Consider the following 16,210-nt stretch of genomic DNA (forward strand, 5'->3'; position numbering starts at 1 on the left):
AGCAGTGGTATCTTTAACATAATGATAAATAGTCTATAATCATTTGTATTTAGAATGTGTACTGTTCAAGTTGTTATTCTGATGATGGCTCATGCAGCCTAGTGTGAATATCTGTACTTGTTTGAAATTTAAGTGTTGAAATAACAGGTGTATAATTTGAAGTTTAAGGTTAGCTGTCAGCACAGTAAATGACTGTAGTGTTTAGAAAATCCTTTTATTCCATACTCAAATCATTATACCCTTTCTGTAGAAAAAGCCATTTCTCTGTAAAGAAGCAAGGATTTCTTAGGGCAGTTTCTTTTGTTGGACCAGCTGCATAGTTGGGATACAGTTAGACATTTTTCATCAGGTCTGAGGAGTGAAAACCAGCACAGCATAATAAAAAACAGTTGGAAGAGGGGGGAGAGACATTCCCAGGGGTAGCAAACAGTTAGCAGAAGAAAAGAAGCTGATTACTGGGAGATCAAGGCCTACAAAAGGGAAAAGGGTCATTATCACCTTTCATGTGTGGGAAGAATTCAGGAATCAGGTAGGTTATAAAACCAATATGTACTTGCTGTTAACAGTGTTACGAACTTGGTTCTTAGGATCTAGTGAGCTTATGAATTTTTGTTCCCAATTTCTCCTTTTAAAGGTGTTAGGTACATTTCTCTTGAGCATGATAGTGAGGTCAGGGAGGGAGTGGTTGTTCTATGAGAACTGTGCTCTTAAGAGTATGTGTCTCCCTGTCCTTTATCTTTTCTGTGAGATTTCACTGTGGCGCATAGCTGCTTTTTACTTTCAGTCACATAATTGCCATGAGGGAATTTGGTGCATTGAATTGGATATATCACATTGTGGGAAAGGCGTGGATTTTGATGGTTTTGTTATGAAGGATGTTGATTGTAGTAGAAGTTGAGCTGTCTAAATGGGTTAAGCATTTCTTGCTAAGGCAAGGCTGTGTCCCACTTGATGTCTGTTCAACTTGTGATGGTGATTTGGGCAAGGCTAGGGAGTTTTTTGGAAGCTAGGAATGGAGAGGCTGGGAATATTTCTTTCAAGGTCTGATCTTTGTCACATGTAGACTCAATGGGTGCCTACGCACATGCATAGAGGCTGCTCCAATGTGTTGTAATTACAGTGCGTCAGAGCAGACTCGATTAATCAAGTCTGCTGGAGTGTGGTAATTATCACGTTGTGTGTGTCACATCCATGCCACCATTTTTCAGTGCATGGATGCTGAAACACATGAAATACTGGGCTCTTTAATTAGAGCGGCTCCAAGATCCACTTTAATTAAAGTGTCCTGTCCCCCAGCTCCTGGAGCACGTGTATAAATGCGCAAGTTGTTTGATTATTTTTTTGATTGGTTCCAGAGGAGGATGGTATTTGAACACCAGAAGTGTGTATTCACATTGGGTTTTCCTTCTATATAGTAATAGATTACTTTGGGGTATTTGGATAGTTCTTTCAGATGCATAGTCTGATTCTCTATTCAGTGTTTTTGTAAAAAGGAATATTTTAGGTTGGGTATCATGAGCAGGGATCTAGATAAATTGCTCTAAAACAAAGGAAAACGTGTAGGCCGCTTGCAGTGCCCAATGCCCTTTTTGCAGCCTTTTCACAGTGAGCCCCCCCGCACCGCACTGCTGATTGACCAAGGTGTCCCAGCAACCCTGCCTCTCATTGCTGATTGGTGGAGAGGGCTGCCCTTCATGTGCCTCCCTCCCCCCCCCCCGCCTGCTGCTGATTGGCAGAGAGGGCAGGGCTATATGAAAGGCAGCCCTGCCTATCAGTCAGCAGCAGAGGGAGGAGTGGGTGGCTGTCATCTTGGGTGCTCCTCTTCATGCCAGCAGCTTCCCTCCCAGTGATGGGCTGTGAGGCTAGGCTGCAGTGGCTTCTGGCTCCCACTTTCAATAAGTTTTCTAGGATGATTGTGTGCAAGATTGCAGAAACTGCTGTTTTTCACAGTTTCCATGAAAATTGTGAAGTCACAATTTGAGTTGGTCTTTAATCGTGAGTGTTCTCCTGAGAGCAGGTGTGGTATCTGAGGGCCTGACTTGTGAACATAAGTAGAATGGTCCATGGGTTGTTGTTTTTTTGTATATGGTGGTTTGTAGGTGTTTTTTTATTGTGCTGTGCTGACTTCCACAGACCTGATATTTTGCATTGAAAATCTTGTCTGACTCTATCCCAGCTATGCAGCTGGTTCAATAAAGGATATCACCCTAAGAAATCCTTACATCTCACATATTTCCTGGACCATCATGGCTACAATTTCCCTCTAACACTATTTCCATTTCCATATTCTATTTCCATACATACATTTGAAACTAGGAACTGACATCTATATGTTTCTAAGAGACATGCCATCTTTTTACAGAGTTTAAATTGTCCTCCAGTCCATTTTCAATTGTATTTTCATAACAGATTTTCCTGGTAAAAGTCCTTTGTGAAAACCTGAAGTATCATGGTTACTGGCACCACAGGGGTAACACTGCAAATTGTGATTTCCTGAAATCTTTTGTAACATACTGATGGCAACTTCCTAAACGTATTAACATGAGGACCTGTTCATGTGGAAACACTCCATAATGCCCCATGTTACCCCGTCTTTAACCTATATATTAACAGATGATGAATACAGCAATGATGATGCAAATGATGATGAATACAGTGAAGTCTAGAGCAACATTCCTATAGATTTTAATAGACTTCAGATTAAAAGTGCTCTATTAAAATGCAGTCATTTCGTAGTATTCTCACTTTGTAAGAAAAACACTTAAACTGTGAATACAGCAATCTTTTAGGAGGTCATTTATTATCATTTTTTTCATTTCATAGTACTATTAAATTATATAAACCATTAAAATAAATCTGGGATGAAGATAGAAGCATAGACAAATTAACTGTTGAAATATAGTTGATGTTAGGTGAGTATACTTAAAATCATTATGCTTCAAGTCGAGATGTTTTGTTTTGGGTTTTTTTCCCCCCAAAAGAATTTTAACCAGCTAAACTGCATCCATTGTATATTTAGGAAATAAAAATGTCAAAGATCCATGTAGAAATTATTCCTTCCATACTAAGGAACTAATCAAGAAGAGCCTATTGCATTGCTTTGTTAATGGTGCACTGAAAATTAACCAATTTGCTCTTCTTACATTTCAGGTGTCTAGAGGTACCTGTACACGTGTGGGGAGGCTGCTCCGAAGTGCTGTAATTACAGCACATTGGAGCAGACTCAATCAAGTCTGCTGGAGCATGCTAATTAGCTTCATCATCTTGTGTATCAGTGTCCCCGTGCTTCAAAATGGTGGTGGGGTTGCTTTAAGTAAAGTTTGTTTGACAAGCTTTAGTTAAAGTGCCCCCACCAGCATTTTGAAGCTCAGGGATGCTGATACACGAGACACTGTAGGCGCTGTAATTAGAGTGGCTCTTGGAGCCCCTCTAAAGCTACCCCCTCCCTCCCAACCCCTGCAGCACATGTAAAAATGCCCTAGAATTTTAATTAGTGGTATTCTGGTAATCAGAGACATTGGCCCATGAGGGATGGGGGAGGGTGGCGAGCAGCTGGAGAGCGGGGAGTTTGGGGTGGCAAGTGACCGGAGAGTGGGGTGTGGGGGATTGGGAGGTGGCTGAGCGCATAGCCGGTGGTGCATGGCAGCCTCAGTGGAGCTTGCAGCACTGTCTGCAGGGCCCGGAGCAGTCACACCAATTCTTCCCTGGCTAGGGACAGCCCTGCTGGTAATAATGTTCTTTTGTTGTATTCTCTTTTCTTTGTTATAGTTTGTAGCACATCCAAACTGCCAGCAACAACTTCTCTCAATCTGGTATGAAAATCTATCAGGTTTACGGCAGCAGACCATGGCAGTGAAGTTTCTAGTTGTCCTTGCTGTTGCAGTGGGGCTGCCATTCCTGTCAGTGGCTTACTGGATTGCTCCATGCAGCAAGGTTAGTCTGTGCAATATTGTAACAGCTTTTTAGTAACTTCTGTGTCTTGTTTGCTTTCAGGTTTCTATTGTGCATGCAGGTTTCAAATGAAACCTCTAAACAATTACTGATGTACTTAGCAGTGCTCAGTAGCATGTTATTGTAATGCCATAATGGAACAACTGCAGGATAATACAATCTGATGGTGACAATAAAAGCAAGTAAATGTATTCTGTTAAATACAATGAATATTACATGAAATAATGAGGAGTGAGTAACTGTTGCAAATAGAAATAGTAATTTAGAAATAATGAATTAAGCAACTCTTAATTGTATTGCTGTGCTGTTAAATAAATATATGGTAATGAGATTATTTAACAAGAAAATAATGAACAATTTTAAGGGATTTGAGAGAAGACTGTTACAAAACCCCCCCTAAATATTCTTTCAATAAGAAATAAATTGCCTGTCAGATAATTCAGATAGTGCTGTTATTACGTACTTCAGTTAGTGGGAAAATGAAAATACATTTATAGTTAGCAGAAAAATTCATGGATCTCATCTTGATAGAGACTGGGACTCTCAGGTTCAGATTGGCTCCTTGGTGCCTCTGTGTAGGCACTGCAGCACCTAAAAGTTTGGTACCAGATCCCAGGAGAGTGATCAAGAGAAGCAGATCTGTATGCCTAACTAAGCTCACTATACAGACAATGGAGAGGGTTAGCTACCTCCAAAGAACAATTCAAAGAGTCCAAAGACACTTGGAATTAGTCGATGAGAATTATGAAGCACAGTGACAAATCCGAACTTCCACCCCATCTGGACCTTAAGCTCTTGACTTGGAACTTCATATTAGGCAGTCAGGTGCTTCTGAAGGTAATCACCAGACTACTTGATAATGGTAGTGATACAAGCATCTGCCTTTTGAATGGGACCCATACACCCTACTCTCTCCTAGGTGTTCTCATCACCGGACACTAACATCAGACTCCTTTTTGCTTGCTCTGCTTACAACTCATGGCTCTTTCAATCTTGGCTGCACTGTGCTCCAACTCCCCACAGGAGTATTGTAGAGTCTAGTGCAGTGGTTCTCAACTCTTTTAGACTTGAGACACCCCTGGATCGACATAAGGCACCCCTTGGAAAATGCCAGCTCTTAGTTTTCACTCTTTTTTTTCACACCTATAGAAAAGTAATAAGGTGTTTTTTCTATTGCAAAGAACTTGGAAAGACCACGACAATGGATTCATGTTTGGAACCTCTGGGTTTGCCTTGTGAATCATGTTTGTAAACCTAACAGTGCTAACACTGTGTGGCATCCTACAGCACCCTGGAAAGAATCTAGAGGCACCCCAGGATGCCATGACACCCTAGTTGAGCATCACTGGTCTAGTAGTTGGATCACTCTCTTGGAAGGTAGGACATGTGGGTGTTAGTCCCATCAGGCAGAAAAGATCTAGAACTCAGGTGTCCCACTTCCTGGGCAAATGCTCTAACTACTCAGCCACTACTACCACAAGCATGTTTTTGAGCAAAAGTGACTGTCACACTGTATACTGAATGCAGTGCTGTTGGTGTCAGCCTTGGGTGTATTCTCAGGACACTTATTGGACTGGGCTCCTCTAGCAAACTACATGTTGAACTTGATTGCAAGGGATGTTAGGCAACAGTTAGGCATCTAGGTGTTCAGGTTGGATCTCTTCAAAGCATGCATAGAAACCCAAATACAGGCACATAGGGAACTTTTTAGTCCAAAATGTAGGGGGTTGTGGCTTCTAGAGCAGGGTTATAGCTGATCTTTTTTGAAACTTAAGACTAGGTCCTCTTTCTTACTGTAGACACCTAAATGGGACTTGCTTAGAGTTTAGGCACCTGTGCTCCAAAAAAGTAATTAAGGCTAGCCCTGGTCTATATGCTGAACCCAGTTACATAACACCTCCACTTTTGTATTGAAAAGCATCTTAGGCTTTTACCCTGAGCATTCCCAGAAGTCATCCACTTTGATCTCCAAAGCAACTAATTTCTATCTTTCCACAGTAAACGAGTTTGGCTCTAGAGAGACACTGAAGGGACCCAGTACACTTGGTGTGCTTGAATCGCATTTATGCACATGCACAAGATTGAATTTGATATTAAAAAATCAGTAGTAGTAGCACCTACCTTTTGCCCAGTAGCCTAGTGGTTAGATCACATACCTAAGTAATGGGAGATTCATCCCCCGTCTTCTCTCTCCCAGGAGTGGGCTGTTAGAGAATTACCAGTGCCTAATAATAGGCCTACCCTCAAGCCGGAGTAGACATTCTGGTTCACAAATGAATGGAAGTGCATAAACTCTTGAGAAGAGCAGAATTAAGACAGACCCCTGTGCTTGATATTTCATATTGGCTACCTATGAGTATCTCTAGGCTTTCTGGAGAATCTCTTGGTATCATCAAGCTCTCTACAGCATCTAAACCTTGTCAAATTGGATTGCCTTGTTTGTGCAAAAGTGCCTAAATTTTAGGTTTTGGTGTGGCCAGGCTGACTCCACCCTTGGCACATAAATTATGCCAAAAGTATCATTCAGGTATCAAGTTAACAAGTCTGTACCTGACCTTAAGCTAATTCCATTGAAGTAAAATAAGATAATATCATATTGTATCAGCTAACTTAAACATCTTTTATCAGAATTTAAATATTGAATCAAAGCCTGAACTGCTTTGTATTTTCAAAGTACAACAGCAGTTGTTTGTATCTCCTGTCTATAAATAAAAAATACAAGTTACTTAAATGTCTATCCAACACAGACATGCCCATGTTAGAAGTTAAAATGATTTTCATTTTAATGATTTTCCTTGGGTACAGGTGTTGTAAATCCACTAAATTGAATTGTGTGAATTATGCCAGTGAGCACATTGGCACAATTGAGGCCTGAATATATATGATATATATTGACTGGAACTGGGGCTTAAACAACAAGCTACATAATACCCTAGTGAAAAACTGGCCACATAGAAGTCAGTGGGAGTTTTACATCAATAGGAGTTTCCTGTTGACTTCAGTAAGATTAGAAATTCATTCTGTATCCCAGTGAGACCATCCTTCACAGCCTGAAATATACTTAGGTTGAATAATATATAGAAAAAATATATAACCTTTAGATTTACCATTAACACAATAAATTCTGCTGTTACCAAGAAAACTGTGCCTAAGTGTCTTGCTCATTGTATCTCTCTCTACTACAACCTGCAGGTTTCTCAAGATAATGTTAAGTCTTATTTCATCTCATGATTTTTTCAACTCAACCACATGGTCTTTTCCACATGTATTCCGGACTTCTAATTTGGACTTAAATTTTAGAGCTGAATCTCAGTATGAATAGTCCACGCCACAGAATGAGCACATTCTGCTGGATATACAAACTACCAATCCCCTGAAACATTGGGTTTAAAAAAAAAATCTATTTTAGTTGCTAATATCTGTTTTAATTGGTCACTGATTTAAAGTTTTTACCTCAGAAGTAAGAGGGGCACTGTTTTTTACAGAAGGAAAGCTTGCAAGTTATATTTTATAAACAAAGTTGTTTTTTTAAAAAACATCAATTTTTTAAAGTAAAATCTAGCCTGCTAATAATTCTTTTTTAGGGGTTTTGTGGAGGGAATAGGGGACTGAGGGTTTGGATTCACAGTACTTTAGTGGTTGGGTTTCAAAAACTGCAGTGAAATGTCTGTTGTTGTTCTTTTGAAAATGTTATATTGGATCATAAAATCATTTTAGCTGCCTTAGGTTTTATAAAACCTATCTCACCATTACGCTCTTAGTTATGGTTCAGCTGGCAGTTTCCCTTTTCTGTTTTAATGCTGTCTCTCCCAGTTGATATATATGTTTAGTATTTTTGTTATATAATATGTCATGAATGGGCAAGCTGGCCTTCGTTTCTCTATTACAGTTATTGCTAGGTGCTTTGCTTCTGGTTTAGAAACATGCCTCTTGCTTTTGAGTATCTATAATAAAAATGATGCCCTTTGAGTTCAGGTTAATAAGGTTCACTGCTCTGCCACTATCAGGTGATTTGCCCTTGGAAAATAATGGCATTAGAGTGGTCCCAGGACACTGAGGGAATATTATATTATATTTATTATTTAATATATTATATTTTAATTGTAATATTATTTAATATATTATATTATATTGTAATAGTTCACTTTCTTGATGCATTAGTGGAATTTTATAACCCTGTTCTTCTCAGCCATCAAGTCATTCTCCTAACCAGTTTTTACTTTGTTTTATGGGTATGTATTATGTAACAGAAGAGAGCAAAGAAATTACTATTTTACGATGCGTGATAATTCCACTTGAATCTGATTGACTGTGGGAGAAGGATTTTTTTCATACTATGTATGCCATGGTTTTGAGAGGGGCAAAATAATGCCTCTCTGTCTCTATTTCAGTAATGGCAGTATCTGAAACTGTTCTCTGTTTCAGGAGATAGACATTTTAGTTAATCTGTCTTGTGACGAAATTTCACAATAAAATAAAATGAATTTGGTTGGGAATGTCTGACTCTGGAAGCTGATGATTGCCTGAAGGACACAAATACCATGTCTTTTCTTGAGGTTCAGCCAGTTTCTCTCTGAGGGAAACTGTTGGGAGCCCTTCCACCTTCAACTTTTATCGAATACCAGTGTGTTTGGCAAGTGCCAACCTCTGGGGAAAAGTTATTGCTCAGTATCAATTTTTTTTTAATATGCCCATTGTATCTGCATCTTTCATCTCAGAATATATAACTTCTGGGAATAACGAGCTTTATAAATGAGCTCATCACAGTACAACAGTTAGAGTTACTCTAGTGTTAGTTTTCTAAGCTGTTTAGCAAAGAGATCTTGTATTTCTGTACGTTTCAAATGGCTAGTGTAGTGGGGTCCAGATTGGACCTTATGTATGTTTCTATACCAGAAAGGAACTAGGCCTGTGTGAATAGGCAACTATTCAATTCGGCTTTGGATTTGGCTGATTCGGATTCAGCCGATTTGGATTGGGCTGATTCGATTTGGAGATTTGAATCAGTTTTCTGATTCTGTTTGGCCGAATCGATTCAGAAAAGATTTGGGGCCAATTCAGGGATATTCGGTGATTCGACCATAGGGTATAATGGACAATCAATGAAATATCTATAACTTGGTTGTTTTTTGCCTGATTCAGATGAAACTTGCATGGTAGCCTCTGCTGAGGGCATGATGTCTGCCATGTTTCAAGGTAAGAGGTGCAGGGGCTTCTGGGCAACTGCACCTCAAAGTTCTGAAAGCAAAACTTGTGTCACGTGTGTATGTTAAGCCACAGTGGGGTGAAAACTGCAGCAGTGGTAGCTCTTTCTGAGGCCACAAAGTCTGCCAAGTTTCAAGGAGATAGGTATAGTGATTTCTGGGAAACTGCACCTCAAACTGCTGACAAGCAAAACTCATGACACAGGTGACACTGTGTGCGCGTTAAGGCACAGGGGGGTGAAAACTGCAGGCCTGCTAGGGCCTGCTGCAGCCACAAAGTCTGACAGCTGTCAAGGAGATAGGTGCATGGGGAGTCTGGGTTCTGGGGCCCTGCACCTCTGGCTGCAGGCAGGCAAATCTCATGACATGGGTACTTGTGGGACTGTGCGTGTGTTCAGGTGTACCCTTCTGGAACTGTCACAGAGCCTTTCTTGTTATAAAGGAATTGACAGCAAGAAGTAAAAACGTTGTGTTGGATATATGTTACTCATGGTGTGTGATGGCTCATCTTGTGTTTTTATGTTTATATGTCTATTATGAAAAAAACCGAAATAGTTAGAAAAATATATCTTGGCAAGCTTTCTGGTTGAAAAATCCTTTGTCAGGCTGAGGAAATACGTGCAGTTGGTGTGTCTCCTGGTCCTGGATGGAAGGAATAGTAAAGAAGCCAGAGGCTGGCCTGGCATGCAATGCAGGCAAGAAAGCCAGTGAAAATGGAAATGGAGGCATCATGGGGTGAGGGACAGGCTGGGGTGGAAGGGGGGGTGGAAGAGGAATTTCATAGACATTAGGGCTGGAAGGGACCTCGGAAGATCTTTGAGTCCAGCCCCCTACCCCAGGGGCAAGAAGTCAGCAGGGGTCATAGGATCCCAGCAAGATAAACCTCCAAATGTGTCTTGAAGGCGTTCAAAGTAGGTGCTTGAACCACCTCTGGCAGCAGTCTATTCCAAACCTTGGGGGCGCAGACAGTAAAGAAGTTCTTCCTTACGTCCAGCTTGAAACAGTCATGGAGGAGTTTGCGACCGTTCAATCTTGTCATCCCTTGGGGCGCTCTGATGAACAGACATTCCCCCACATCCTGGTGAGCACCCCTGATAAACTTATAGGCAGCCACCAGACCACCCCTGAGCCTGCGCTTTTCCAGGCTGAAGAATCCCATAGCTCTCAGCCTGTCATCATAAGGTCTGTTTTCCTGACCTCTGATCATGCCCGTGGCTCTCTTCTGAACTCTCTCAAGCTTCTCCACATCCTTTATGAATTATGGAGCCCAAAACTGGACGCAGTACTCCATCTGCGGTCTCACCAAGGCCGAGTACAACGGGAGGATGACGTCCTGAGATTTGCTTGAGAAGCATCTGTGGATGCAAGCCAGCGTTTTGCTCACTTTACTAGCTGCAGCATCACATTGAAGTCTTATGTTTATCTTGTGGTCAATCATGACCCCCAAGTCCCTTTCATCCATAGTGCTAGCCAGAGTAGCACTGCCAAGCCTATAAGCATGATGCAGGTTTTTCCTCCCAAGGTGGAGAACCTTGCATTTTTCGGTGTTGAAGGCCATCAGGTTTTCTTCTGCCTATTTTCTGAGCCTGTCAAGGTCAGTCTGGATCACCTTCCTGTCCTCAGGTGTGGCTGCTTTACCCAAAAGTTTGGTGTCATCAGCGAACTTGGCCAGTCTGCTTCTGATACCAATGTCCACATCATTAATGAAGATGTTGAAAAGAATAGGCCCAAGGATGGAGCCTTGGGGGACCCCACTGGTCACATGCACCATGATGATTGACTTCCGTGAACCACCACCCTCTGGGTCTGACCACAGAGCCAATTCCCCAGCCAGCAGATTGTGGTGAAGCCGAGGCCACATTTGGCCAGTTTTTCTAAGGTGATCATGGGATACCAGATCAAATGTTTTTTTAAAGTCAAGATATATGACATTAATCTCTTCCCCCTTGTCTGGGGATGTAGCAGAACAGGTAAATGTGCAGAGGTACCTGAGGAGTCAGATGTCCAGCAGGTTGCAGTGTGTCAGAGTTCCATTGTGTATACTGAGTCCATGAGTTTCCTGATGCTATTGGTGTTGATCCAGGTAAGTTATTTTGACTTGCTGTCATTTACAGTGGTGGACTGGACCAAGGCTGTAGGGGAGGAGGAGGCCTCAGAGGAGCACACTGCCATGTCATGCAGAGGCCCCAGCACCAGGGAGATCCCTGCACCTATTACCTTGAAATTTGTCAGGCTTCATGCCCTCAGCAGAGGCTACCACCCTTGCAAGTTTCATCTGAATCAGCCGAATAACAACAAAGTTATAGATATTTCATTGATTCCCCATTATACCCTATGGCCAAATCGCTGAATCGGCTCTGAATCTTTTCCGAATCGATTCAGAGAGCCTAAAGCTTCTTGCAATTCAATTCGGATTCATAGATTTGGCCTCTGAATCATCTGAATCGTCTCCGAAGCCTAATCACAATCAAAGCACAGCCCTAAAAGGAACGTATAGTAATTTTTTTGGCTTAAATCAGTACACTTATCTCTGTATTCTAGAACTTGTGGTAAAACTTTCAGAGTTTTTTTCACTGTAAGCATGAACATGGCTCTGGCTATTTGGTAACATGCACTCATTATACGAACAGTGTCCCTTAAATCTGCTTTATCTTTTCTCCCATAAGAATAAGTGTGCAGCTTAGAGAGTAGCCATATAGGCATCCAGCTCCCAGCTCTGATTCTGCCAGCTGATGTCCAGTTTACTGCACGCTAAAATGTGTTACCTGTTACGTGTCATTTAAACAATGTCTAAATGCATTTGCTCTTTCTATTATAAACAAATACCTTCTTCTTAATTTTCCAAAGGTCATTTATCTTGGATAAAATATGCCCATATACTGATCTATATAAGACTCCAGATCTCACTTATCTTCATTTCTGATATCGTTCAGTTCCAAAGAGAGACAGTAATACCACTTTTATACAGTATTGTCATCAAAAAGGATCCCAGCCACTGAGTCTCACAACAAAGTAAATAGAGTATTATAGGAACCCTGCATAACAACCCTAAACAGAGTTTATAACAGGAATCAGGTATATTTAACTGAAATTATAAAAAGAATTTCAGGTGAAAAATATGGAATTACATGACCTAGTGTTTAACCAAGGTATTGGGTTTTTTATGCCTCTATACTAAAAAAAACTGATTGACTTGCCAGTGCCAATCATCCACCAGGCATCTTGTCAGTTCTCTGTGCAGCCATATAGTCTAACTTTTAGACCATCCTCATTAAAGATCAAGATTTTTCTCTCATTTGCATCAGGTCAAATTCACTGACATCAGTGTAACTTTGAGCAGAATCTTCCCCATCCTTGTAGAATGTTAAAACTGTAATTAAGGCTTTTAGGGGGTTCGTTTTGTCCAGAAACAGAATTTGGCATTTTTATTTAAATTATTCAGCCAGTTAGGTAGGCTTATGGCATCATGATGGGGGATATGAATGTGAAATTCCATCTTGGTTCCTCATGACCAGGCCACAGGCAGCTCAAATGTGGAGGGGGAGTGGTCTTCCAGAAATGACATTATAGGAGCTCTCAACATGGATGTTTTATATAACAAACAAAATGAAAGAAAAAATAATGACTTCAAGAGGAACTTGGGAGCGATTCTTCCTTAGAAAACATGCCGACTATCTTTTCACCACCTCATTTTTTCTTTCCTCACAAATGTTTGTCATTATGAGAAATCCTAATTTTCATATTCTATGTCCATCTCATCTACCAAAATGGAGACAATCCTATCCTGTGTGACAGTGAATGTTTCTCTAAGGTTCTCTGTCTTTAGCTCATATTTAATTTGTAACTCAATGAAAATTAAGCAGGAAACTCTTAGCCTTTTGCAGTATTGAGCACTGTGGACATGTATATATGAGACACTGCACATTGTGCCTAATGACACTGCACAGTAGCATGTCATGGCAAAAACCTAATTAATAGCCTACCGTGCAGTGTTATTAAGCTAATGCACAGTAAGCGGCCCTAAATAACTGTGCACCAGCACTACTGTGCAGTAACTTTAGGTACTACGCATTTAGTTAGTGCTTTATTAAGGAAGCATTAAACTAAATGTGCAGTATCTAAGGCACATTAATGAACATGTAGATGCACCCAGGGTGTGCTTCCCCATTCTGTGCTTGATAAATGCTTTCCCTCTCACAGTCTTCTCCACAGGTAGTCAAATGTACATACAAGCCACTCTTCCTAGACCGTCACAGGTCACATCCCAAATATAGGTGTCAAAATAAATTTCAACCTATCTGTAGTCATCCTTTATTACCAATGATTTTTTAATTATAGCTAATAAAGACTTTTCTGTCTCTTTGGGGGGCTTTAGATTCTTTTTAATATTTCTTAATTGACTGGTATTAACCTGATTTCCTTCAATATTTCTTCTTCTTCCCTGAGTGTCTGTTTCTGGCATCTGTCTCCCAGTCCTATCCTCGTTTGTGAACACAAGATAATGCATTTTAAAGGACACTGTCAAGGTATTCTGTTTATCATTTTCAAACTCTTTTACTCACAGTTGTTTATAACCACTCCATGGACACTTGAAAATGAAATCTTTTCCTCTGACTAATATCCTTTCATTTTATAGTGTATACAATTTAATTTGTTATTTTGCCTCTTGAGGCTGAGGGAATTCTTTAGTTTTAGAAAGTGACAAATTAATTTTATTAAGATAGAAATTTATTCTGGGATGAATTGCATGGATTTGCAAATGATATATAAAATAGTAGAGGTCAAATTTTGAGCCTGCTAACCTTGACAGTGTGCCTTTAACAGTCTCTTTTTATTTCCTTGAGTAAGTTATCTGTGTTTGAGACCTTATTACTGTATCCTTTACTCACCACTTGTTCCATGTTTACCTAAACTTGAGTTTGATGTAGGCCAGAGCCTGACTTTGACCTTTCATCAGTAATTGTAAAAGAAACCCTCCTTTTTGTAATGAATGCTCCCTGCCTCTCCTTGCTCTTAATAGTGAAGTCTTCATATTTTGGCACATACAGTGGCTGCCATCACTCAGATAATGGAGAGGCATATATTCTCAGTTTGCAATCAGCTAGTATTAACAAGAAGTATATAGGCCTATAAAATAAATCATTTTAAATAGTTTGGGTTGGTGTGAGTTTAAAGGGAAATTTTCAAGTTCTGTTAAATGTCACAAAAATCAGCCTAAAGGCCTTGTTACTAGGGATATACAAAGCTTTGGATCATGATTTGGATTTGGAGATGATTCGGAGACTGAATCTACGAATCCAAATTGAATCGCTAGAAGCTTTAGACTTTCCAAATCAATTTGGAGCTTCTGAATCAATTTGGAAAAGATTAGGCAATTCAGAGATTTGGCCATAGCGTGTAATGGGGAATCAATGAAATATCTATAACTTTGTTGTTTTTTGGCTGATTCAGATGACACTTGCAGGTAGCTGCTGCTGAGGGCACGAAGCTTACCAAGTTTCAAGATGACAGGTGCAGGGGTTTCTGGGAAACTGCACCTCAAAATCCTGAAAGCAAAACTCATGTCATGTGTGTGTTAAGCCACAGTGGAGTGAAAACTGCAGGCCTGCTAGGGCCTGCTGTGGCCACAAAGCCTGCCAGCTGTCAAGGAGATAGGTGCAGGGGGAGTCTGGGCTCTGGCGCCCTGCACCTCTGGCCGCAGGCAGGCAAAACCTGTGACATGGGTGCTTGTGGGACTGTGTGTGTGTTCAGGTGTGCCCTTCCTGGTGCTGGGGCCTCTGCACAACACGGCAGTGTGCCCCCGTGAGGTCTCCTCCTCCCCTACAGCCTCGGTCTGGTCCACCGCTATAAACAACAGCAGGTCAAAATAACTTAGCTGTCTCAACACCAATAGCACCAGCAGCATCAGGGGCCGGGGGAGGTGGGGCAAAGAAGGGGGATGTAACAGCGCAGGTAAAAGTGCAGTGGTGCCTGGGGAGTCGGATGTCCGGCAGGTCGCAGTGTGTCAGAATTCCACTGTCTAATCTATATTGAGTCCATGAGTTTCTGTACCTAGGAGGCTGATGAAGTGCAGTTCATAGGCCTGGCTGTGAAAAGTGGCATGTAATTTGTTCCCTCTCAGGATCAGGCCTGAGAGACTGGAGGCAGAGTATTTTTTTGGTGAGGAATGTGCCCCCACAGGTAGTTGGGTTTTGTTGTCTTTGATACATCTGACTCCCCAGGTACCTATGCACTTTTACCTGTACTGCTACATCCCCCTTCTCCCTCCTCCCCTTCAGCCTGTCCCTCACCCCATGACACCTCCATTTCCATTTTCACTGACTGGCTTTCTTGCCTGCATTGCTTGCCAGGCCAGCCTCTGGCTTCTTTACTATTCCTTCCATCCAGGACCAGGAAACACACTAACAGCTCATACTTCCTCATCCTGACAAAGGGTTTTTTAACCCAAAAACTTCCTGAGCTATATTTTTCTATTTCTTTTTTTTTCATAATAAGCATATAAACACAAAATGAGCCATCAGAGCTTGACAGCTGGCAGGCTTTGTGGCCACAGCAGAACCTAGGAGGCCTGCAGTTTTCACCCCCTGTGCCTTAACACACACACACAGTGTCGCCTATGTCATGAGTTTTGCTTGTCAGCAGTTTAAGGTGCAGTTTCCCAGAAACCCCTGCAACTATCTCCTTGAAACATGGCAGGCTTTGTGTCCTCAGCAAGGGCTAGCATCCCTGTAGTTTTCACCTCACTCTGGCTTAACACACACACGTGACATGAGTTTTTCTTTCAGGATTTTGAGGTGTACTTTCCCAGAAACCCCTGAACCTATCACCTTGAAACTTGGCTTCATGTCCTCAGCAGGCTTCATGTCCTCAGCAGCAGCTACCACCCCTGCAAGTTTCACCCAAATCAGCCAAAAACAACAAAGTTGTAGATATTTCATTGATTCCCCATTATACCCTATGGCCGTATCTCTGAATCTCTCTGAATTGGCTCCGAATCTTTTCTGTATCGATTTGGCCAAACTGAATTGGAAAAGCGATTCGAATCTCCGAATCAA

At 41.3% G+C, this 16,210-nt stretch overlaps 1 protein-coding gene across 2 annotated transcripts in view; it reads left to right on the top strand.

The window, feature by feature from the left end:
• Positions 1–16,210, top strand: part of TRPC6 (transient receptor potential cation channel subfamily C member 6) — a 188,222-nt gene that overhangs the window by 124,159 nt on the left and 47,853 nt on the right. For both annotated transcript variants that reach the window (XM_019482036.2, XM_006269336.4), the window contains exon 4: positions 3,769–3,933. In XM_019482036.2, the coding sequence (XP_019337581.1) occupies positions 3,769–3,933 (165 nt within the window). The remainder of the gene's footprint in view (positions 1–3,768; positions 3,934–16,210) is intronic.

The sequence above is a fragment of the Alligator mississippiensis genome, chromosome 1 (assembly GCF_030867095.1).
Source record: "Alligator mississippiensis isolate rAllMis1 chromosome 1, rAllMis1, whole genome shotgun sequence".
Lineage (NCBI taxonomy): Eukaryota > Metazoa > Chordata > Crocodylia > Alligatoridae > Alligator > Alligator mississippiensis.